Consider the following 22352-nt stretch of genomic DNA (forward strand, 5'->3'; position numbering starts at 1 on the left):
ATGCCATCTCTAACAATACCTCTTTAGAGTTATTCTGTAGGTCTTCGGCCTCCTTTTTCAGTTTGTCCTTCTCCTTTTCTAGATCAGCGATGGCTTTGCGTAACTCATCAGCCTCTTTGTTGCTGCTCAGTCGTTGCACTTCAAGTTCCTCTACAACAGTCCATTTCTCTTTAGTTGCTAGCTCTGTCTGATGTAGACGGGCACTGATCTCATCTGCTTGCTTCTTGAATTTCTTGGCCTCATTCTCTGCTTTGGACTGAGCATCACTTAGTTGGGACACTTTGACTTTGAGGTTTTCAGCTTCGGCGGTGATCTCCAGCTGTCTCCTGCGCTCAGCTTCCAAGGATTTCTGGAAGCCCTCAGTCTCTTCCTCAAGACGCTGCTGCATCAGTTGTTTATCCTCAAGCAGCTTCTGGGCCTGCTCTTGAGCCAGGTCCTTCTGTCTTTGGAGCATCTCAGCCTCTGCTTTCAGTTTACATGCTTCCTGAATGGCAAGCATCTTCTCCTTTAGCATCTTCTCTGCAAGTGCCCTCTGTTGGGAGAGGTCAGATTCAGCGATCTGTCTCATGTGTGCAGCCTCCTGGGCTTCCACACTGAGTCTGGCAGCTTCTTCTGCAAGCTTCTTCATGTTCTCAGCTTCCTCGGCCAGGAATTTCTGAGTGTTATCCTTGTCCTTTTTGATAAGACGCTGGTTCTCCTGCTCAATTCTGAGTTTCAGTTTGACCAGCTCCTCCATCTGAATCTTGACTTTGAATAACTCCTCTTCCACCTGGGCCTTCTGCTTGACCGCATCACCGACTTCGTCCTTTAAGCGCTGCAGCTCCTCATCTAAGACAGATTTTTGCTTGTCAGTTTCATCCAGCTGAAGCCTGACCTTTGTGAGCTCTTTCTCTACCTGAGACTTTTGACTCACTGTTTTCTCTGCAAGCTTTTTGTGCTTTTCCATCTCAGCATCTGCTTGTTGTTTCTGTTTGATTGCATCAGCCTCAGCCTGCGCTCGCTTGGCAGCTTCGAACTCTGCCTCCTTTCTCAATTTCACGGCTTCCTCTTGAGCTTTGGCTTGGTTGGAAGCTTCGAGTTCAGCGGCCTGTTTTTGGCGTTCTGCATCCTCAGCTTGTTGCCGGAGAAGAGCAGCCTCCTTCTCTGCCTTTTCCTTGGCAAGCTCCGCCTGTTTCGCAAGCATCTTGGCTTTCTCATACTCTTCCTTGAGCTGTTTCTGTGTGAGGTTGTCCTCCTTCTGTTGGACAAGGACACTCTGAACTTGCTGTTCTGCTGCATTGCATTTTTGTGCTGCTTGTTTGGCTACGAGGATCTGTCTTTCTGCTTCCTTGTCAGCATCCTCTTTCTGCTTTTTGGCTTCATCTGCTTTCTTTTTGAGGCGCTCAACTTCCTCCTGCGCATTTCTGCACTGTCTGCCTGCTTCTTCCTCTGCAGCAGTGATTTTTTTGACCTTTTCCTCTGCTTCGCGCCTGCGTTTCTCCTCCTCCAGGGCAAGTTTCCTGTGTTTCTCAGCCTCTTTTTCAGCTTGGAGTTTACTCTGTTGTGTTTCCTCTGCAATGTTTTTCAGTTTATTCAACTCCAGCTCCAAATCAAGCTTGCCAGATGAGGCTTTCTCAAAGTTTAGCTTGAGAATGCGAATTTCCTCCTCAACCACTCGTCTCTGCTTGAGAGTTTCATCTACAAGTGTCTTTTGTCTTCCCAACTCATTCTCAGATGACTTTTTGAGTTGATTGATCTTTTCTTCAATATCTTGCTTGTGCTGGCTGGCTTGGTCCTCCAGAGCTTTCCTCTGGTAAGCTTCATCCTCAGCTTGTCGTCTGAGTCGCTCATTCTCAGCCTCTTTTTCTTTGAGGGCAATCTCTGCTTCAGTCTTCATGCGAGTTGCCTCGTTAATGGCAGCAAGCTTCTCTTTGAGGATCCTTTCAGCTTCAACTCTTTGACGAGCTGCTTCTTGCTCAGCAACTTGCCTTTGTCGCTTGGCTTCCTCAGCGATGGATCTAAGTTTGCCGGCCTCCTCAGCAAGGTCCCTCATTTTTGCAGCTTCAGATTCAAGGAGCTGTTTGCTCTTCTCAGTGTTGGACATGCTCTCCTTTTCTGCCTTGGACTTTAGCTGCAGGAGTATATTCATTTCACTCCTCACTTTGGCCAGTTCATCTTCAAGCTGTTTCCTTTGCTGCTCAGCTGCATTGACTTCATTCTTCAGGCGGTACAGCTCGTCATCAAGCAGGGATCTCTGTTGCTCAGCATGGTCGAAGTCTGCCCTTAGCCGGATTAACTCCTGTTCTGCTGAGAGTTTCTGCTGAGCAGTTCCCTCAGCTATCCTCCTCTGCCTCTCCAGCTCTTGCTCTGCCATATCTTTCTGTTTGAGTGCCGACTCCTCAGCTTTAGCCCTCTTCCTGGCCTCACGCTCAGCATCCTCCTTCTGTTTCTCGGCATCCTCCTGGGCACGACTCTTTTTGTGAGCTTCTTCCTCAGCCTGGAGCCTTAAGCGGAGTGCCTCATTGGCTTTCTGTCTCCATTTCTCTAACTCCTTCTCCGCCTCCTCCCTGGCCATATCAGCCTCTTCCTGTTGCTTCTTGAGACGAGCTGCCTCCTCCTGCAGCTGGATGACGGTGACATGCTCTAGTTTGAGTGATTCCTCCAGCTTTGATGTCTTTTCAACATAGGACATGCGTTTGCTCTGGAGTTCGGTGGCAGCACTCTTCTGTGCCACCTCCTGGGCAACCTTGATCTGCCTCTCCTTCTCCACTTCAGCTTGCTTCATGCGTCTCTCCGCCTCCTCCGCCTGCATCTTCAGCTTCTCAAGGTCTTCCAGAGCCTTCTGCTTCTGCTTGGCTGCCTCCTTCTCAGCCTCAGACTTTAATTTGAGCTCTTCCTCTGCCTTGCGTTTATTCTGGGTCTCCTCGTTGACCTGTTTGCGGAGCTTCTCAGCCTCCTCCTGTGCAAGCTTCCTCAGCCTCTCGGCTTCAGACGCTTTTTCCCGGAGCTGCTTGAGCTCATCCTCAGCTGTAAACTTCTGTTTGACAGTGGTCTCCAGCTGGATCCTGATGATACGGATTTCCTCCTCAATCTTGACTCTGCTCTGATTGGCTTCTTCTACCTGTTGACTCTTGGACTTGATCTGCTGCTCTGAGAGATTTTTGAGCTCATGTAGTTCCAGCTGGATATTGTGCTTTTGCTTTTCTGCATCTACAGACACAACTTGTCTCCTGCTGACTTCCTCCTGCATCATGAGCTTCAGCTCTTGAGCTTCCTGCTCGGCCTTGGCAATGGCCTTTGCATGAGATTCAGCTAGCTGCTTCTGTTTGTTTAACTCAGCCTGCATCTCTGCCATTTTTTTCCTGTCTTCCGCTTTCATTTTCTCAGCAGCTTTCTGTATTAGTGGAAGCAAATGGTAAAGAAAATATTAAAAATTAAGCATGACAGGTTAAATGTTAATAGGAGGCTTAAAGATAGATATATGTTCAGATGTAAATTCATTCAGGAGGATGCTGTTAAAGCAAGATATCTTTGACAAAGACAATTCAAGGTAGAAACAAGTAAGATGGAAAATGGTTATGTAACAATTAATGTATGGAGACAAGACATCACAACACAACAAAGTGAGGAACTCATGTGGCATGCAACTGTATCTTTTTCAATATCGGTGTCCTTAAGGCAATTATTTTGTGATAAACCATTTTGCATAAGTGAAATAGTAAAGTGAATCTTTTTTTTATATAATCTATTTTCAGCTTGAAATTACTCAAAGTTGTTATTCAAAAATGACATCACAATCAACCAGCAACTAGTTAGTTGAAATTAATCTATTCATACGGTTAAACAACCTGTTATGATTTCTTGCACAACAATGCAATGTATTCTTTAGATCCCTATTATCAAGGAACTGGGCAGAATATGTGCAAAGGGGAAAGCAGGGATAGTACAAAGATTGTCTGAAAATGTAATAAAGAAAATAGCACCTAAAGCCCATGCGAACACAGTATAAACGAGACACGGAAGTAAGTGAATGTAAGGTAAATATGAAAATGTTTGACAGTTTAGGTGATGAATTGAAGCCTGAGGGCATGGAAGGTAAGGCACATAATGAGAGAATAGTGACTGGAGCGTAGTGGATTTATTTACCTCTTTTAGCGCCCAAACAAGATAAGCATTCATCATGACAAAGCACTGGCAAGCAGTTAAGAGAAGCAAAGAAACAAACAAAACATTAGGGTTAGAAAAGAACGGGAGACGGGGAAGTGTGTGTTCATCTGAAAAAAGGAAAGTTGAAGGACATGGCAGTCGGCCTGAAGCATACAGTGGGAGAGCTTAGATTGACATCTAAGAAAGAGTGGCCAATGAGAAAAATAGACATAGTGAAAGAAAGAACGCCCTTTAAAAAATATATATTACGGCACAACTCAATAAATGACATGAAAATGAATAGGCCAGAATAGAAAATGTGTAAACCCCTATGAGTTGCTTCTCCTTAACCCACTGGAATTTCCTCTCGTGGTCTCTTAATCGTTTGAGGATGCTCACTTTCTTTTGCTTCAGACTGAACATAAACGTTTCATCAATTCATTGAATTTTGTGACAAGGCCACTACTGCTTATCAAAACAGTATGCAATTGTCATTGGTGTTCATATAATAGATCTACTTGGCCCTGGATATTTTAAGGCACCATAAGAAATCAATATGACACTCTAGCCATATTCTAATTGATAGTCCCAGGTTCCCATCTGAGAACCATGACACTTAGCACTAGGCTGATTTTTGGTAGAGCATTCATATTTGCCGAATAGCACCGCATGGCCATCATTCTAAGAGATAGAACTTCCTGTCTGCTAGGTGCCCTAACATCCTGCGGCTACAGCACAGCATGCCAATGCCAACGTTCCAAACCATACTTTACCTCAAAATTAAAGAATATCATCCATACATTATTGTGTGTGTATGCATTTGTGCGTGCAAAAGAGTGGTCATGCATTTGTTTTTCATTGGTTGTCAATGGGTTAGGGTTCGGATTTCCCAGTGTGTTGTCACGCACCTCCTCGTCCTCCAGGCGGCGCTGTGTGTCGGTGATAAACTTGATATACTGACTGGTCAGAGTCATCAGCTCGCTGTAGCGGGTTCTTAGCGTCACGTACTGATGGAGAAGAAATGAAACAGGAAACCTTTGATTAGGTGCGGGGTTTAGTCTTAAACTACTGATCTAAACGTCTCTCCTAGCATTGCAAATGGTTGTCAGAGAATGACAATCTGCGCTCAGATTACACAAGTGGCACAGACCTCTTGAATGATGTTATCTGAGGCCGAATCCATTTTGGTTTTCTTCAGGGGTGAGAGAGGGTCCACCTGTGCTTTGTAGGCCACCAACTGGAGTTCATAATCCTAATAGAAAGAAACAGGATGTTTCAACACTAAACCTTTATGAAATGAAGACATTTAAATAAAGCTGGATATGAATGTAATAATATGGTTTCCTCACTAATGTTGTGCACGCTTACCTTGATAGTGTCGATATACGCCTTAGCATATTTCTGACACTCGTCAACTTTCTCTTTGTTTTGCTCAATCTCTTCCAGAAGTTTCTATGTCGGGGGAAATAATCAGAATTAGTCTAGATGGGATTTCACGGTGTGCCTGTGTATGTTCAATGATGAGAACTACACAACACACACCTTTATAACGCTCATCGTCTCAGAAGTAGCATACAAAATAAGTCGAAAAAAAGGTGTCAATGATTTATTTTCACAAAGTTCCAGAACGTTCAGTTGATCAGCTAAGCACCTGGAGCAATGCAGTGATGTAACGGACCCCTAATATTCCCCCATCAGTACCTTCTCCTGGGCCAGTTGCTCCTTCAGAGTCTTGCTGTCGCTGATGGACACGGCCTGGATCTTCTCCTGCCTCTGCTTGGCCTCACCGATCCACTGGATGAGCCAGTCGTAGCTCTCTCTGTAGTAACCCAGCTGGCGACCCAGCTGCTCCAGCTCCCGCTGACGCAGGTCCATCTGGGAGAACACAGCCTGCCAGCGGTCCTGGAGACCGGACAGGAGATGACGGTAGTGGTCCAACTCAGCGTCACGCTCACTGTGCACACGAGACATCTTCTCGCTCACGGCTGCTGCCTTTCCGAGCTCGCCCTCCAGAGAATCGAATGCAGGCTTTTCACCCTCCGCTTCAGCGCGCATTTTCTACAGGGAAGGAGACGGCAGGGAAGAGCAACAGTTAGATTGTTAAATAAGCTGTCAATAAGTGCAGCTTACGTCAACAACAAAAAAATCTTTGAAAAAGTTCAATTTTTTCACAGAACAAGTTATGCATGTCTTGTTTCATCGCATAAACAGTTTCTCTCTCTTTGTAAACCTGCCTTGTTTCCATGTTCATAATCCAATGATACATATATAAAACGCAAAAATACACGAGCGTTGGCTGTCAACAAACCCGTAATGAATCCCACACAGTTCATTAATGTCCCAAAGCGCATGTGTTTTTAATGTAATAAACATCACAACCTATCTACTGAGTAGCGTTTATGCAAAAGCCTCTCCAGTTCCCTGGCTTGGAAAAAGCGGACCAACTGTGTCATACAAAGAGGAGGTAAGTGTTCAGAGAACGGAGAACAAAAGCCTGGTTGTTCAGTGGAAACATAACACCCAGTCAGTTCACCTTGAGCTGGGTGCGGTACATCTCCACCTCCTTGACGTCATTGGGTACCGTTTGGACCTCGCGCAGTCGCTGCTCGTACTTCTTCAGAACGCCCTCGGCCCCCTGCGTGTTGCGGATGACCACGTCCACCGTCTTCAGCCTGAGGCAAGGAAGAGGAAATGTCAGTGGAGGAGGGATGGGGAGGGAAGTGGCGTGAGAGATTTAATGCTGCTTAAATAGAATGTTGTATTTTTCACTTGCTTGTTTGTTGCTTTTGTCAGGGCAATAAGAACCCCAAAAATGGAAACTGGCTACAGAAAGAAAACCGACAAGTCAACTCACTTCTCTAGATAGACAGAGGAGAGGATGTAGGCGTGGTCCATCTTCTTCAGGGTGAAGTCCAGTTCAGAGCGCAGGACAGGGGCCGTGCTGGACTGCTGAGGAGTGGTACTCAGGACCTCCTCGGTCTTCACGGCCACCTGGTCCAGGTTCTTCTTGATCCCCTCAAGCTCCACTTGGACTTTCTGAAACAGGAGAGAAACAAGCGCATGACGATTAAGATAAAGAAAAGGACAAATAGCAAAACAAAGAGAGAAAATCTCCTCTGATTACAAACTTCCACCGAGTGTCATAATGCTGAACGAGTCCCTCCTATCAGGACCAAGGAAGCAGTGTGTTCCTGAGCCTGACCTGTGTGTGGACTCTCCGGGGGATGAGCTGCCAGGGGTCTTGGTGGAGTAGCATAGAAAGGATCCCCACTAGGCCCAGAGCCAGCAGGGTCCAGAGGAGCTGGATCAGCAGGCTGGGCAGTGGGCCTTCCAGCCAGTCACCCTCAGTCTCCATAGAGAAACACAGCCCAGGGACAGCATATACACTACTATATTTTCCCTTTCCTTCTCTCTCTCTTGCGCTCTCCGTCTTACTCTCATGACTCGCCTTCTCCTCTCTCCCTCTTCCCCCCTGAGAGGCAGCGCAGAAGGCGGCAACCATGCCATTCCGCTCCCTCCCTCTCTATCTACCTCTGCCCCGCCTATCCTCCCGTCTACCGAGTCATCGTTCCTCTCTTTCCCGCTGCACTTGGCTCCCATACAGTTTGTATATCTCCTTTCTCAAGCCCCCTTCTTTCTCACATTTCTCTCCCCCACCGCAGAAAGCCCTATCCATAGCTGCAATCTGCTGTAATTAGGCCTCGCCGTCTCCTCTCTCGGTATTTCATTCCCTCTCTTTCTACCCCTCCCTCATTCTCTCTCTCTCTCTCCTTTTCTGTGTAGTGCTTTGTCCTGTTTCTGGTGCCAGTCTGTAGCTTGGTATCAGGGTTGGGGAGTAACGGATTACAAAAAAAAAAAATAGCTGTACGTTACGTTACCAGCTAAAATACTGTGATCCGATTACAGACACTTTCGGAAAAATAGATTATTCTCAATGACATTCAAATCAGCATTGAAAAAAGGAACAAGTTCATGTTTGTTCCGCCTGAGCGAATCTGACCACAAGGCAGAGACAACTACGATGACACACCAAATGCATGTGAAGGATCGCAGGGAAACAGCAGGAATAGGCTTCTGTAGTAGGCTACAGTTCAAGCTACAGTACGTCTTCCAATGGTGCGAGTGCTGTCGGCATCCAAAGGTGATCCAACTTGGGGAAAAAAACGCTTGGACGTTAAGGACAGCAGATACCACTTCCTATTGGTGTCTACATGGCGCACTGATTTGAATCACACTGCTGCTCTCTCATTTAGCTATTTGCACCTTACGGATTGTGGTGGTTATGGATGGCTGTTCACAAATGGACATGTGTATTTTAACACAATAATGGTTGAATGAAATAAGTTTAAGCTGCCTATCAAATCATTGTTTTTTGTGACAAGTAGACAGCCAGTGAAAATGTTGATCTTGCAAATAAGCTGCAGAGTGCAGATCCCAGCCTTGAGAAAAACAAGTTGGAGGGAGTTCCTTCCTTCTCAACTCCTCTGTGATATCGTGTTGTCAAAAACAAGTTGAATTTAAGAAGACCACAAGCGGGGCTTTTATTGCTGGATCTAATGTGTGCTGATTCAGGAAAATGCCCATAGGCCTAATGGACACATGGCTCAAACTCGCACACTTTTGATAGACTTAAACCTCTGCAAATTATAGAGGTATCAAAGTGTCACCAAAGAAAAATTGAAAACAATAAGCCTATAGCAAATGCAGAATATGGTATACATTTTTCATATGCAAGGTTGCACTTTTCAGTAGTGCTCATAGAATGCCATTCAACGAGAGCGGGATTTATTTTTAAACTCAAAGCAATGAGCCTGCATGACAACAAAACCATAAACAACAGAGTAGGCTAGTAAGTCCTTTGTTTTTGGGTTATGCTCAAGTAAAACAATTTGGCTAATCTATATTTCCATATTTCCAAGTCCTATTCTTGAAGATCAAGGGGTATTCAATTAATTGGAGTGACTGTAAATCTGACAGACTTGTGTTTTTAATGTAAAGACATAGCCTAATCAGATTGTTATCTGTAGTAGAAAGCAATGGGTTAGAAGAAGCCTACATAACCAACCCATAAAGTAAAATGCAACATCCATTTATGGCCAGCTATGTAAACGCTAATATTGATTTCTCCTGTAATAGATGTTGGTAAATTGGTAATATAAAGGTTTGCCACCTTCTAACGCAATCTTAAGGGGGAAGTAATCTATTACAAGTGTGGCCATGTAACTAACGGATTACATTTAGAAAGTAACCTACCAAACCCTGCTTGGCATCACATTTTAGGTGCTTCCCCCTCCATAACAGTTTTATAGTAGCTCCTGAAAACACAGTCAGGGTTCTTTATGACGTTATTCCCAGTGTCCAAATAAAACAACGTTGTTTTTTTTGGTGACTATCTTCGGTATCTGTTGTCCCATGGACACAAGCACTGAGGTGCCCCTCCCCCACCGCTACCTTCACCTGTATAGAGGTTATATTTTATTATCCTTTATTTATACAGGTTGATCCCACTGAGCGTCTCTTACAGAGGAGACCTGTTCAATAAATAGGTTAGACCTAAGTCACAACGCATTCTTTAGTTAGTACAGTCTAGGTACAGCACCTTTTGGTCGGTGGTCTTCTGGGCACAGTCCTGGATGGGGTCCTTGTCCACGGGCTTGCGGATGCGGGCCACGGTACGAGCCTCGCAGTCCTCTATCCGTAGACGCAGGTCCTTGATGTGGGTGATGTAGGTCACACACATCGACTCGTCCTGCTCACCTGTGTGCAGCGTGGACATTGTGGAGATCGGTTAGGGTGGTAAGAGTGTGGCACTAAGTAGCTCCAAGGCTGTGGGTTCAATACCCACAGGGATCACATACTCAAAATGTATGTGCTCACTGTACTGTAAATCATTTCAGATAGAAGCGCCTGCTAAGTGGTAATAATAATACAATTATTATGTTATCATGGTGAGGAGCTTAGGGCAGGATGTAGGTGTGGTAAGATAGAGGGTTGACTGTAGTGTGGTGAAACCTTTCCCATGTTTTCTTCCATGTACGTTCTTTACCCTGCAATACCTCAGTAATTTGAATGGAATTACAATTGCTGATTATATAAATAAATAAAACACACACACACACACACACTTGAAGTCGGAAGTTTACCTACACTTAGGTCCACAAATTTCTTGTAAAAAACTATGGTTTTGGCAAGTCGGTTAAGACATCTACTTTGTGCATGACAAGTCATTTATTTATTTCACTGACAGATTATTTCACTTATAACTCACTGTATCACAATTCCAGTCGGTCAGAAGTTTACATGCACTAAATTGACTGTGCCTTTAAACAGCTTGGAAAATTCCAGAAAATTATGTCAAGGCTTTAGAAGCTTCTGATAGGCTAATTGACATAATTTGAGTCAATTGGAGGTGTACCTGTGGATGTATTTCAAGGCCAACCTTCAAACTCTTTGTTTGACATCATGGGAAAATCAAAAGAAATCAGCCAAGACTTCAGAAAAAAAATTGTCCTCCACAAGTCTGGTTCATCCTTGGGAGCAATTTCCAAACGCCTGAAGGCACCACCTTCATCTGTACAAATAATAATACGCAAGTATAAACACCATGGGACCACAAAGCCGTCATACCACTCCGGAAGGAGACGCGCTCTGTCTCCTAGAGATGAACGTACTTTGGTGCAAAAGGTGCAAATCAATCCCAGATCAACAGCAAATGACCTTGTGAAGATGCTGGAGAAACCAGGTACAAAAGTATCTATATCCACAGTAAAACGAGTCCTATATTGACATAACCTGAAAGGCTGCTCAGCGAGGAAGAAGCCACTGCTCCAAAACTGCCATAAAAAAGACAGACTACGGTTTGCAACTGCACATGGGGACAAAGATCATACTTTTTGGAGAAAGGTCCTCTAGTCTGATGAAACAAAAATAGAACTGTTTGGCCATAATGACCATTGTTATGTTTGGAGGATAAAGGGGGAGGCTTGCAAGCCGAAGAACACCATCCCAACCGTGAAGCACAGGGGTGGCAGCATCATGTTGTGGGGGTGCTTTGCTGCAGGAGGGACTAGTGTACTTCACAAAATAAATGGCATCATGAGGGAGGGAAATGATGTGGATATATTGAAGCAACATCTCAAGACATCAGTCAGGAAGTTAAAGCTTGGTCGCAAATGGGTCTTCCAAATGGACAATGACCCCAAGCATACTTCCAAAGTTGTGGCAAAATGGCTTAAGGACAACAAAGTCAAGGTATTGGAGTCCTGACCTCAATCCCATAGAAAACTTGTGGGCAGAACTGAAAAAGTGTGTGCGAGCAAGGAGGCCTACAAACCTGACTCAGTTACACCAGCTCTGTCAGGAGAAATGGGCCAAAATTCACCCAACTTATTGTGGGAAGCTTGTGGAAGGCTACCCGAAACGTTTGACCCAAGTTAAACAATTTAAAGGCAATGCTACCAAATACTAATTGATTGTATGTAAACGTCTGACTCACTGGGTATGTGATGAAAGAAATAAAAGCTGAAATAAATCATTCTCTCTACTATTATTCTGACATTTCACATTCTTAAAATAAAGTGGTGATCTAACTGACCTCAAGCAGGATCCTAACTGACCTTACTAGGATTAAATGTCAGGAATTGTGAAAACTGAGTTTAAATGTATTTGGCTAAGGTGTATGTAAACTTCCGACTTCAACTGTACACACACACTAGTGCAGAGTATTCATATGGTTCATGATCAGACATGCATGTGTTCGCACACACACACACACACACACACACACACACACACACACACACACACACACACACACACACACACACGTTGATATGCATTCAAACAAAGCATATTACCCACTGTGCAGTGGTATCTCTACACACAGCAAAACACAGCTTGACCACTACCTGAATGTGTTTTTCGAAAGCACTATATTGCATAACAAAACAACAAACCAAGCCACATTGGAAATTGACAAAAAAAAAGACAAAATATCATGCACTCAATCAAAAGCTGTAAGAGCTAGCGAAAGCATTGCTATCAATGTGAACACTAAGTTGATGGGGTTGGAGTGACGGAAACAACAAATTGTTAATTTTTGAACGTGCCAACCATCCATAGTTCAAAAGCATGGCGGTTCACTGTTCACACTCACCTTTGGTTTTAACCACTGGTCCTGAAAGTTGAATTTGACAGTTACCCAATGTTTCTGAACTGGTGTACAGTAACACGCCTTTCACCCCTGACTACACACATCCACTGTATAAAAAAACTGTTTGCTAGTGGTACTCAGAGAAGGAGAGTAGATGCCACCCTTACCGAGATCAAAACTTTATTTTACAGCCCACTGTTTATTAGGTCATTATTTGTCAAACCAGGTAGTCGCCAAACCAGAAGGTACCCACTAATACCCCATTAGTTTCTTAGTTAACACCATGTAAACACCAGGTAAGTCCCAGGCTGTAAACATAAAGGCAAACAGAGGTTTGTTGTGTTTGTTCGTGAGCATGTAGGTGGAACTGACCTTTCTCCACAGAGCGCAGAAGGTTGTCGTAGTACTGTGTGGTCTTCGAGTAGTCGCCTTCGATCTGCATGCGGTCGTGCGGCCCAAACAGCTGGGAATCCTGACTGTCACGCATGAAGTCCTGATAGTGAAGCTCCAGGTTCCTCATAATCAGCCTGTACTCCTCCACCTTCATGGTCTTAAACTATAGAGGGAAGAGAGGGGAGGGGGAGAAAGGAGAGAGAGAGAGAGAGAGAGTGAGGAAAGAGGGAGGAGAGAGGGAAAAAAATAGGGCGAAAAGGAGAGAAGGAAGACAAAGAGAGAAGAAGAGGCAGGAGAGAGGGGGGGGGGAGAGGGATAGGTAGAATAAGGAGAGAGGTAAGTAAATAGTCAATCTAAAACATGTTCATCTTAAATCGTTATAATCCTTCAAAACCTCCTCCGTATGAGAGGAACCGATCCGAATTGCCTGTCAATTTGTCCCCGTCATTCTGTCCATGTGCCCTGCCTGCATCACAACCTGTTATAGTTTTTTTTTAAATCAAATCTACTATACAATCAAGGCTTTTAGTTTGTTTGTCACGTTAATACAAACAGGCTTTGGTAGACACCGCTCCTTACTGTGGTAACAGTATGAGAACTTCCCCCGCCGATAATTCCATTTGGAAACCCATGAGCTTTTCTAACTCAATAAAACACTCGTCCATGTTTACATGGTCTGCTCTATAAATAACAGAGCTCGAGACTCAACCTCACCGTTAAAGCAACAAAGGCATGGGAAATCTCCCCGCTCCATTCAGTACACTTGCAGTGACCCAAACGGGGTGACCACTTGACTCCCTCTCACAGGGTCACTGATTGGCTGTCTGTGAGGATCACGTTTTACTTCAAATAGTCTAAGCGCCAAACAGTTAACTAATGTCAAACTATTTAAATTACTATAAATCTTTCTCCGTTGTTTTTCAAGATAATAAATTTTAAAAATCGCAGATGACCAGCATTTACCATGGTGATGTTCCAGGTACGTATCTGTGTGATGTCTCTCGTCAGGTACTGCCAGGACAGCATGCTCTTCATGTCCACATGCATTCTCTGCCACAGGAGCAGCATCGACTGGTGACCAGAGTCCAGACTGGGGGTAGACAGAAGGAAGTGTTACTGTACTGTACAACAAATATAACTAGGGGCCAGATTTTCTTTTTCCATGGCTAGGTCACGAAAAACCAGCCTGGTCCCAGATCTGTTTGTGTCACCTTGCCAACTCCTAGGGTCATTGTGACGGAAGGACAGCGCAAGCAGATATGGGACGTGGCAACAAAAGAAAAACGGACTCCGCGTGATCCATTGACGGAGAGCGTTGTGTATTGATGTAAGAGTCTCACCTGGACACACTGTCCATAGCCTCCTTGTTGACAGGTGGAACCAGGAGGCAGACTGAAGGCACCACCGCCTCAATGCCTGAGCGGTTCAGGATCTTCCACTTGTTGGGCTGTGGGAGTTGTTGATGAGGGCACACTCCTCTCCCTTATGGACGGTGATCTGCACAGAGAGACGGAGTATATGAGACGTTACAGTCCATGGATGGATGGTGGGTGGCTAGACCAACATGAATGAACAGTCTAGGTACAGGGGGGAGAGTGATGAACAAACAAACAAATTAACGAACAAACGAACAAAAAGTAAGTATCTACTTCCTCTACATATGTAGAGCCGTTATTCCTACACCAGATACCTTCAAAAGGTGATAAGGATGATATGCTCACCTCCATCTGTTTGAAGTCGCACACGGCCTGGATGGGCAGTTTGCCCTTGATGGACTTGGTGGGGTTACGGGGCTTCAGCTGGATTATGGTCTTGGCCCTCTTGTTCAGGACGGCCACGTGAGTCTTAAACTCGTTCAGCTGTTCCTTCTCCTCCTGGTGAAGAAGGGAAATAATTCAACATCTTCAGGAAAAAGATGGAACACAAAGATAAAGAGAGTTTCCTGGTTTACTTTCTCTGCATTTGAGCAACTAAAGTCCTGCCTATGAGACGAGGGCCCATACTCATAAAGTATCTCAGAGTAAGAGCACTGATCTAGGATCGTGTACCCCCTTTCCATTCATCATATATTAAAAGCAGACCTGATACTAGATGCGCAGTCTTACTCTCACGATTTATGAATACGGGTCCAGAGCTAGGTGACCTCAAGCACCCGTACACAGTCCAACTGTGTATTAGGCTACGTACCATAGCATCCTGCAGCAGGTCCTCCAGTCGCGTGGCCGTAGTGGTGCGATCGCAGCTGTACTTCTTCTTCATCGTCTCCTGCATCTTCTTCATCGTCTCCTCAGCTTCTTTCACGTCCGAAAAGAACTGCGAAGAAGCACAAGACGATAAGGGCATGTGTATTGAACAATAACACGAGAACGTCAACAATTGGGTTTGGAACTATCACTTATGGAACCATGCAGGTTTATGAGCCATTCTCTATTTAGAAAATTATTCGGAGCATCCAAACCTGGTAGTACGCTGTGTTCTCTTTGAGGTGAGCCTCGATGCAACAACACAGCTGCAGGATCCAGCTCCACTGAGTCTGCAGGGCTGCTGTGAAGGCCTGGAAATTAAAGGGGAACATGAAGAGTTGGGCAAAACAGGGTGGTGTTCATTAGGCACCAAGCGGAGGAATACTGCCTGAAACAGAGAGGGACTACCTGAACTTGTCCAATAAGACATGCTTGTTTGCAAAATAATCTACTACGGTATGCAGTTCTGTGTACTAACGCATACATCCAGGTTTACCCTGCTATTGCTCATGGAGACCACTAGGAGGTAGTGTGGTGCTCACCTCCACTGTTTTCTTGCCAGGGTGGCCCTCCTTCAGCATCTTGTCTCCTGTGCCCTGGATGTCGTTGACCTTTTTCTCTCTCAGCTCCAGCTCACGCATCAGACCCTTCGGAATGAAGATGAGCTATCATTGAGCTATCAACAGGCTTACATTCAGCTGAGCACTACTCCAGAGTTTGGAAATACTGTATGATCTATTCAATCTTTTTCTAGGCTTCAGAAAATGTGCACTTGAACAACCAAGCTGTCTTAACAGCATTTCTGATATATTTTTCAAGTTATATATATGGTTTTCTGGGTTGGCGGTCGGGACCTACCGAGTAGTTGTCTTTCTTGGCGGTCATGTTGGTGTTGCGGTCGCTCCAGTCGTAGTTGACCTCCTCCTCCTCTTTGTCGTTGAGCCACATCAGCTCCTTGGTTGCCGCGCTGACAAACACATAGAGCGAGTCCAGGTTACGTAGACGAGACTTGGAGGAGTTCTGGGAGAGAGCGGTGAAAGAGGGAAGATATAGATTAGATGACACACTGCATGTGTTCATTTATGAGAATACAATTATTACTAATCCTGGTGGTTGTTGACTAGAACAGCATCTTTACCCCAAAATATTACATTTAACACTAAATAACGCTTCTGAATAAAAAGATCTTACCAGCAGCTTGGCATACTGAAGGTCCAGTTTGCCCAGGTATTGACTGTACATCCCCTTACTGACTGGGGATAGCTGGCTCTGAGGGACACAAGAGACACACGGGCAACATCAATGTAATGTCACAGTCAGAGAGGATCTAGCACTTGATGATGGTAATGAACGTGTATCGTGTCTCCATTCCCTCGGATCGAATACAAAGTACATGATATAAACTCGTTCAATGTGTAATGGAAATACTGTATGTGGAGATATAGAGAGTCTATGAAACAAAGTTATTGTAACACCCCACTAAAACATGTTTCACCTTTGCCCCTTTAAGGTCTAGTACCTCGTCAGCCTTGGCCCGTTCGATCTTGGCGCGGAAGTCCTCCACGGTCTGGTGCAGGCCCCGGTGGCTGCCCAGCTGAGACTCCACGGTGGGCAGGTCCGAGCCCCACTCGGCCTCGTCAATCCGCCTCTGACTCTCCTCCACCCAGGTCAGCAGGTCCTGGGCGTAACGCAGGGTCACCTCGTCCAGCTCGGGACGCACCCTGGAGGACGACTGCTGGATGGTCTGGGTCTGGATCATCTGGGTGGTCGTCACCTGCGACTTGAGACGCAGGTTGTAATCGGTGCGCAGGTTCACAAGACGCTCGTGAAGGCGGTACACCCTGTGGGAACGACACGCATTTGACAGGTAAGTGTTCTGTCCTGCAACACATTTCTTCAATTAAATGACTGTGGTTATGCAACAAGCTTAGGTCTCAATCAGCGTTCATAACTACAGGGGGAAGCGATATCATTTATAATTTAGAGAAAATTGTTACCCTAACAAAGCAAATCGCTGTAATCGATCAATGTATGTAATATAATCGAATAGAAAATAGAAACTTTATCATCCATTTTGTGAGAAACTGAAACGGCCAACTCACCTGCGGTACATCTGCTCGGCCTGCAGGTGGCGCCCATCTTTGAGCAGCTGCACGTCATTGAAGAGCAGACGTATCATGCCATCTGCCTTGTCCAGGTCCCGCGCCACCTCGGCAGTGTGCTGAGCCGGCTTCCCTGCACTCAGGAGACGGATGTCCTAGAGGGAGGCGGGCACAACAATATTAAATGTCATTAACCTATGAGCGTTCGAAAGCGAGAAGGTAAAGGGTTTCTATGTTTGACAGACAAGTAATGCTTCCTCCACTTTAAGGATTCCATGGCTTTGCAAACTTGTTGGGAGATCAGTTCAGATCTTCATTTTGTTATGTGAGACTGTATCCAGCCCACCTCACGCTGTTGTATGACAGAAGAGGGAATACCATTCTGATTGGAGCATTTTCGCTGGTGATGACTGGACACATTGTTTACTACCTCATTCAAAACCAGACAGCTAATGATTTTCTAACTGGAGCATATGACTTACCCGGTATGACTCATTTGACCCAATCACTGGCCTATAGCAACTTCACATAATTGAGGACAATGACTGTCCTTAGTTTCCCCCAGCTCTAGCCACAGCCTGTCCCGGCTCCAGCCTCATTCCCAGCCCTAATCCCAGCTCAAACCTCAGCCCCAGTCCCAGCCTCAGTCTCATTCCCAGATCCAGTCCCAGCCTCGGGCCTCACTGTACAGTCAGAGTGTTAGTGGTCCAAGACTCACCGTCTGCAGCAGGGTCTCCAGCTGGTTGAGCTGCTCCTCACACACACCGGACTCCATCTGGACTTTACTGACGATCCTCTGGAGTCTCTCTAGCCTGAGGGAAGAGAAGAGGAGCGTTAACACTGATCTGGTCAAAACATTTTTGTTTTCAAATGGTTTTTAGCAAACATACCCGGTCAGGGTCAACACGGGCCTGGGTATAGGATTTCACTTCTGTACCATGCTAAAAGTGAATGAATCAATAGAAAAACAAACAAACCAAAAGTGTTTTATGTCACGATTAAGAATATCAAGTATCAAATACAAAATACAACATATTCCTTGCTTGGCCAAGCAAGGAACAAAACGTCATAACATCGTAACACAATAACCAAGACAGCACAATCGGTGAAAGTCCGAAACAAGACACTTACGGCCTCTTCGAATGCAGAAGGTACTCTACCCTATAAGGGTCCGTCACAAATGCCATACTCCTTGTCCCTATGCCCTGCCTTTTAAAGTCCCAGGTAGAGCGGTGGCTCTTCTTAACACAGTCCTGTCGTGTCATGGGAATTCTCTCCCAACCTTGGCAGGGACAACAAGTGTCTGCTGCGTTGTGTAAGGCCAAATTCTGCTGCACTTGTCCAGCCATTCCTCCTCCCAGTTCATGAATAAGGCTGCCCAGACAGAGCGCTGCCCAGTCTGATGAACTTCGTCGAAACTAGCAAACAATCGATGACTGCCCATTACACTGAACACGGACCAGGCAAACAAGGCTGTCTCATGACAGTGGACCAGCCCATTTGAAGACCACTTGCAGCGCAACACCCCTCCAGATACCTAGGCCTTATGATATTGATAACATTGGCATTTGATGTCTTCTGACAGATAATCACATCTGATTAAGTTGACAAGAAGACATTTTGTAAAAAAATTAATAAATAAAAAAACGCTCCGCGTGTACAGAGGATGTCTTTCTTCGCAATCCCTTCATCGCAAAGGGAAAACCTGATTCAATCGTAACATCTGGATATGGAGTCTCCAAATGAGGGGAGATGGGTAATAGAATTACTGTGCATTACTAGGCTTCAGAGGTTGTTCTTGCGGCTTTTGAAAACAGCACATGTAACCACAAGGAAATGATTCGGTGAATAGAATCGGCTTGATAAGAAGCCATCTGTCAGTCTCTGTGGTTTTAATATGAACCATGATTCATTCGCTGTAAGTAAATTGCACTCATCAACGGTCTGATATTCTAACCTACGCTTTGTGGCGCTACTCAATACAAAAGAAACTAGTGGAAACGTCCATGTAAAGTCAAGACGCGTGAAGTCATCCCTGAAGACCTTAGAGAAACCAGGCAGGACAGTGTCCAAGCCCCTTACGGCATCCTAGATAGCGAACCTCGGGCGTGCCAATGGTATTACTGTTCAAGAGGAGCTGGCTGAGACAAACCACAGCCTAAACACGGTCCCAGAGCAGTGCAACTAAGGTAAAACTGGGTTTAATAGACTAATGGAGTTAGTTATCCAGGATGCTCTCACACAGACCAACGAATCAATGACCGGTCTTGTGTCAAAACAACAACATATTCTTCTCATTTTGTAAAATGAAGGATTTCTTTCTAACAAAACAGGCAGAAACTAACAAGGTCACTTGAAGAGAGTAGATATATAGTAAACAAAAATATAAACGCAACAAGGAACAATTTAATTCATTTTGCTGAGTTCACATGAGGAAATCAGTCAATTGAAATAATACATTCATTAGGTCCTAATATATAGATTTCACATGACTGGGAGTATAGATACGCATCTGTTGGTCATAGATACCTTTATAAAATGGACCTTACAATGGGCCTTAGTATCTCTTCATGATATGTTTGTGCATTCAAACTGCCATCGATAAAATGCAATTGTGTTCGTTGTCCGTAGCTTATGCCTGCCCATACCATAACCCCACTTTGGGGCACTCTGTTCACAATGTTGACATCAGCAAATCGCTATCCCACACGGCGGAATACACGTGGTCTGTGGTTGTGAGGCCGGTTGGGCGCACTGCCAAATTCTCTAAAACGACGTTGGAGGCGGCTTATAAAGAAATTAACATTCAATTCTCTGGCAACAGTTCTGGTGGAAAGTCAGCAGGCCAATTGCACGCTCCCTCAAAACTTTAGACATCTGTGGTATTGAGATTTGTGACAAAACTGCACATTTTAGAGTGGCCTTTTATTGTCCACAGCACAAGGTGCACCTGTGTAATGATCATGGTGTTTAACCAGATTATTAATATGCCACACCTGTCAAGTAGATGGATTATCTTGGCATCCCCACTAACAGGGATGTAAACTCATTTGTGCACAGAATTTGAGAGAAATACGCTTTTTTGTGCGTATGTAACATTTCTGGGATCTTTTATTTCAGCTCACGAAACATGAGACCAAGACTTTACATGTTGCGTTTGTATTTTTGGTCAGTGTAGATCCAGATGAGGATTGATGGAATCATGGAATAATACGGCCAGACATTGATATCCACCACACAGCTTCACTCACACACCTCTCAAACTCTGTCCTGAGCAGTCGTTCTCTCTCAAGGATGGACACGTGCAGACGGCCCCATTCCTTCTCCACGTCAATGGGATGGTAGCCTGGAGGAACCTTGACCTGACCAGCATGCACTGCACTCTGTAGAGGGAGTGATGTAAAATAATAGGTGTCAGACCTCTAGCCACAAATCAGACAACCACTTTTATCTATCTATATCAATCTATCAAAAAATAGAATATAGTAGAGTATTGGAATAGGATACAATAGAGTAGAACATAATAAAATAGAATCGAAAAAGACTAGAATGCAAATAGAATAGAAAATAACAGAATAGAAGCTCTGTGCGCATGGCTAACCTCAAAGGACTGGTAGATGAGTTTGGAACGGTGCTTGTCGGCCTCCTTTGCAGGCAGTTCTGTCTCTTTGAACTTCAAGAACTGACGCCACAGGATCTGAAAGAGAGAGAGAGACAGGATGAAGGAGACATTTTTTTTACCGTTCTTGAACGGTCACAAAGGGGAAATTGACGTAGGAAAAAAAATCTATGTGTGGTGAAGTGTTGTATCCTTGCTCAGGGATACATCGGCAGATTTTTCACATTGTCGGCTCAGGTATGCGAACCAGCGACATTTTGGTTCCTGGCCCAACACTCTAACCGCTAGGCTACCTACCTTATTATCTTGTGACTCAATCCATCCTACTCTTGCTTCCTTTTTAAAATGCTACATGACACTGAACAGGGTTGATGACAATTCTATTTCAAGACAGTCAATTCAGAAAGTAAACTGAAATTCCATTTGAAATGGAATTGACCCCAACCATGACAGCAGTACTTATTCAAACTGCTTCCATTGACTCTAGTCTAGGAGATGATTCTGCTTCCATTGACTCTAGTCTAGGAGATGATTCTGCTTCCACTGACTAGTCTAGGAGATGATTCTGCTTCCATTGACTCTAGTCTAGGAGATGATTCTGCTTCCATTGACTCTAGTCTAGGAGATGATTCTGCTTCCATTGACTCTAGTCTGGGAGATGATTCTGCTTCCATTGACTCTAGTCTAGGAGATGATTCTGCTTCCATTGACTCTAGTCTAGGAGATGATTCTGCTTCCATTGACTCTAGTCTGGGAGATGATTCTGCTTCCATTGACTCTAGTCTAGGAGATGATTCTGCTTCCATTGACTCTAGTCTAGGAGATGATTCTGCTTCCATGTTTACATTGACATGTTTACATTCTCACAGTGGGCGTTACTTGAGAAAGGATTGCAACCGTGTAGGTTTATAACATGTTCCCATGTCCTTACTTCACATACATACACACAGAGCTTGACCTTTTCAAATGGCCATTAAACATGGGATTACCTAAATCCAACATGGTAACCAGATCAATAATGTGGCTAACCCGATTATTCAGACACCTTCTCAAATAAAAACTCAAGCCAACAAAGATAAGGGGCGTTGAAAAGTATTACATAGAAAAGTCAGATGCCTTATTAGAAGACGCAGACGGTGTAACGACACAAATAGAAACAAATAGAGACTATCGATACGGCTTTTGTCTGTATTTGGGAACCATTTTCTAGGAAAAGAGTTCTTGGAACGAGACTACCTTGAAGCACAATATCCCCAGCCTTGTACTGCTCATTCTGATAATGCCATTTTAAGCCATATAATAGGTGTTCCAGTTGATAAAGGAAATTTGACACAGAGGTGCGCCCTCCTCTATTTTACTGTACAATTCCTTTGACTCTACTGTACAAGATTTGGAAACTGATTACAGCAACTGATAGGGTTAATGAATGTTTTATACATTATCCAATAGGAGAACTTAGCTGACCTAGCCTTTTGTCTGAGAGTCCCCTTTGTCTCCACAGAGAAAGTTGCAGGCACGCTAGCCAGGGAATGGGGAGGGGCAGTACGGAAGATTCCACCGAGGATTAGGTAGAATAATGTGTGGCTTCAGGTCTGCTTTTCTCAGCTCCAGTGCCACCCAGCCAGATGCCACACAATGCAACCACACGAGACAATGCAATCTCAAGACTGTAATTGCTCTGTTTGATGTGGGATCGAATGGCAGAGCTAGCTGCTTGT

General features: G+C 44.7%; 1 protein-coding gene across 1 annotated transcript in view; it reads right to left on the reverse strand.

Annotated features, from left to right (window-relative positions):
- Nucleotides 1-22352, reverse strand: part of LOC115106241 (plectin-like) — a 138895-nt gene that overhangs the window by 55997 nt on the left and 60546 nt on the right. The window contains 24 exon segments of the mRNA XM_065005601.1: nt 20-3373; nt 5034-5132; nt 5276-5377; nt 5494-5577; nt 5827-6183; nt 6659-6797; nt 6980-7161; nt 9725-9882; nt 12281-12301; nt 12650-12833; nt 13634-13760; nt 14011-14111; nt 14114-14167; nt 14392-14544; nt 14858-14983; nt 15129-15224; nt 15456-15560; nt 15772-15933; nt 16105-16182; nt 16433-16754; nt 17016-17170; nt 17734-17827; nt 20271-20398; nt 20617-20712. Of these exon segments, the coding sequence (XP_064861673.1) occupies nt 20-3373; nt 5034-5132; nt 5276-5377; nt 5494-5577; nt 5827-6183; nt 6659-6797; nt 6980-7161; nt 9725-9882; nt 12281-12301; nt 12650-12833; nt 13634-13760; nt 14011-14111; nt 14114-14167; nt 14392-14544; nt 14858-14983; nt 15129-15224; nt 15456-15560; nt 15772-15933; nt 16105-16182; nt 16433-16754; nt 17016-17170; nt 17734-17827; nt 20271-20398; nt 20617-20712 (6477 nt within the window).

Source organism: Oncorhynchus nerka, linkage group LG3, assembly GCF_034236695.1.
Source record: "Oncorhynchus nerka isolate Pitt River linkage group LG3, Oner_Uvic_2.0, whole genome shotgun sequence".
In the NCBI taxonomy this organism is placed as follows: Eukaryota; Metazoa; Chordata; class Actinopteri; order Salmoniformes; family Salmonidae; genus Oncorhynchus; species Oncorhynchus nerka.